The sequence below is a fragment of the Monopterus albus genome, unplaced genomic scaffold (genome assembly GCF_001952655.1).
Source record: "Monopterus albus unplaced genomic scaffold, M_albus_1.0 scaffold4623.1, whole genome shotgun sequence".
NCBI lineage: Eukaryota > Metazoa > Chordata > Actinopteri > Synbranchiformes > Synbranchidae > Monopterus > Monopterus albus.
Window position 1 is genome coordinate 1 of NW_018132490.1, and position 862 is coordinate 862.

An 862-nucleotide genomic window follows, 5' to 3' on the forward strand; every position below is an offset into this window, starting at 1 on the left:
AATAAAATCATACAATATGCAAAACCTTTGAAATTGAGCTCTTACTGAACCTGTCATGAGCTGCAATGTTCCAGTGAAGATAATTACTCACCCAGCAGGTCGGCCCCTTCATCCACATCCCCTATGAGCCCAGTGCCTGCAGACGACAGCTCCTCAAACAGGGAGTCTGTGTTGCGGTCAAATGCCATGTTTTCGATGCCTTTGGTAGGAGTACTGGAAGAGTAATAACAACAGGAGGTGAGGTTCTGTAAACTGTGTGACATTTTAATTAAAACTAACACAGCAGCAGGGTCCTTGTGCTACCTGCAGGGCTTGTAGCCAATGAGATCCATGTCCAGCTCAGGGGTCGACTCAATAATGTCCTGCACATCCGAGCTGTCCTCATTTTCAGGTAAGCCTGCGCAAGACACAGAGAAAGGATTTGAGTATAAATCTACAAAAGGTGTCATTAGTTATGTTTGGTTGTGTTTGACTTTTTTAGGGCAAAAACTAATTTACAGCATATTTAAGTGATATACTGTGTATGAGGAGGGCATGCAGGTCATCAAGACTAATGGATGATCAATGAATGTGGTTCTGCAGCCAGTGCAGTTTGGTGATGTTTGACCCTACCCACTGATATGGATCTGGTCCCTGGTGCAGCCTGCACCTCAGTGCTCTTACTGTTCCCATCCTCCCTCTCCATGGCCGAGGTGGTTGTGGACTTGGAGCCACTCGAGTTCGACAACTCCTCCTGTAAACACAGGCAAGATTTACAGATAGCTCAAAGTTGAGGGTCACTAGTGATAAAATGAAGAAACACAAAAAACTAAACATTACAATTCTGTCACATTAATGGGAAAGTGCTAATCACAAACTTGAA

At 44.2% G+C, this 862-nt stretch overlaps 1 protein-coding gene across 1 annotated transcript; it reads right to left on the reverse strand.

Moving 5' to 3' along the window:
• Positions 1 to 83: 83 nt before the first annotated feature.
• On the reverse strand, positions 84 to 827 carry LOC109954218 (C-Jun-amino-terminal kinase-interacting protein 4-like). Its single transcript, XM_020589614.1, has 3 exons — positions 613 to 827; positions 304 to 397; positions 84 to 213 (listed from the first exon to the last, which is right to left on the reverse strand). Exons 1-3 carry the CDS (start codon positions 683 to 685, stop codon positions 84 to 86), a joined length of 297 nt encoding a protein of 98 aa, XP_020445270.1. The 5' UTR covers positions 686 to 827.
• Between the last annotated feature and the right edge of the window lie 35 nt (positions 828 to 862).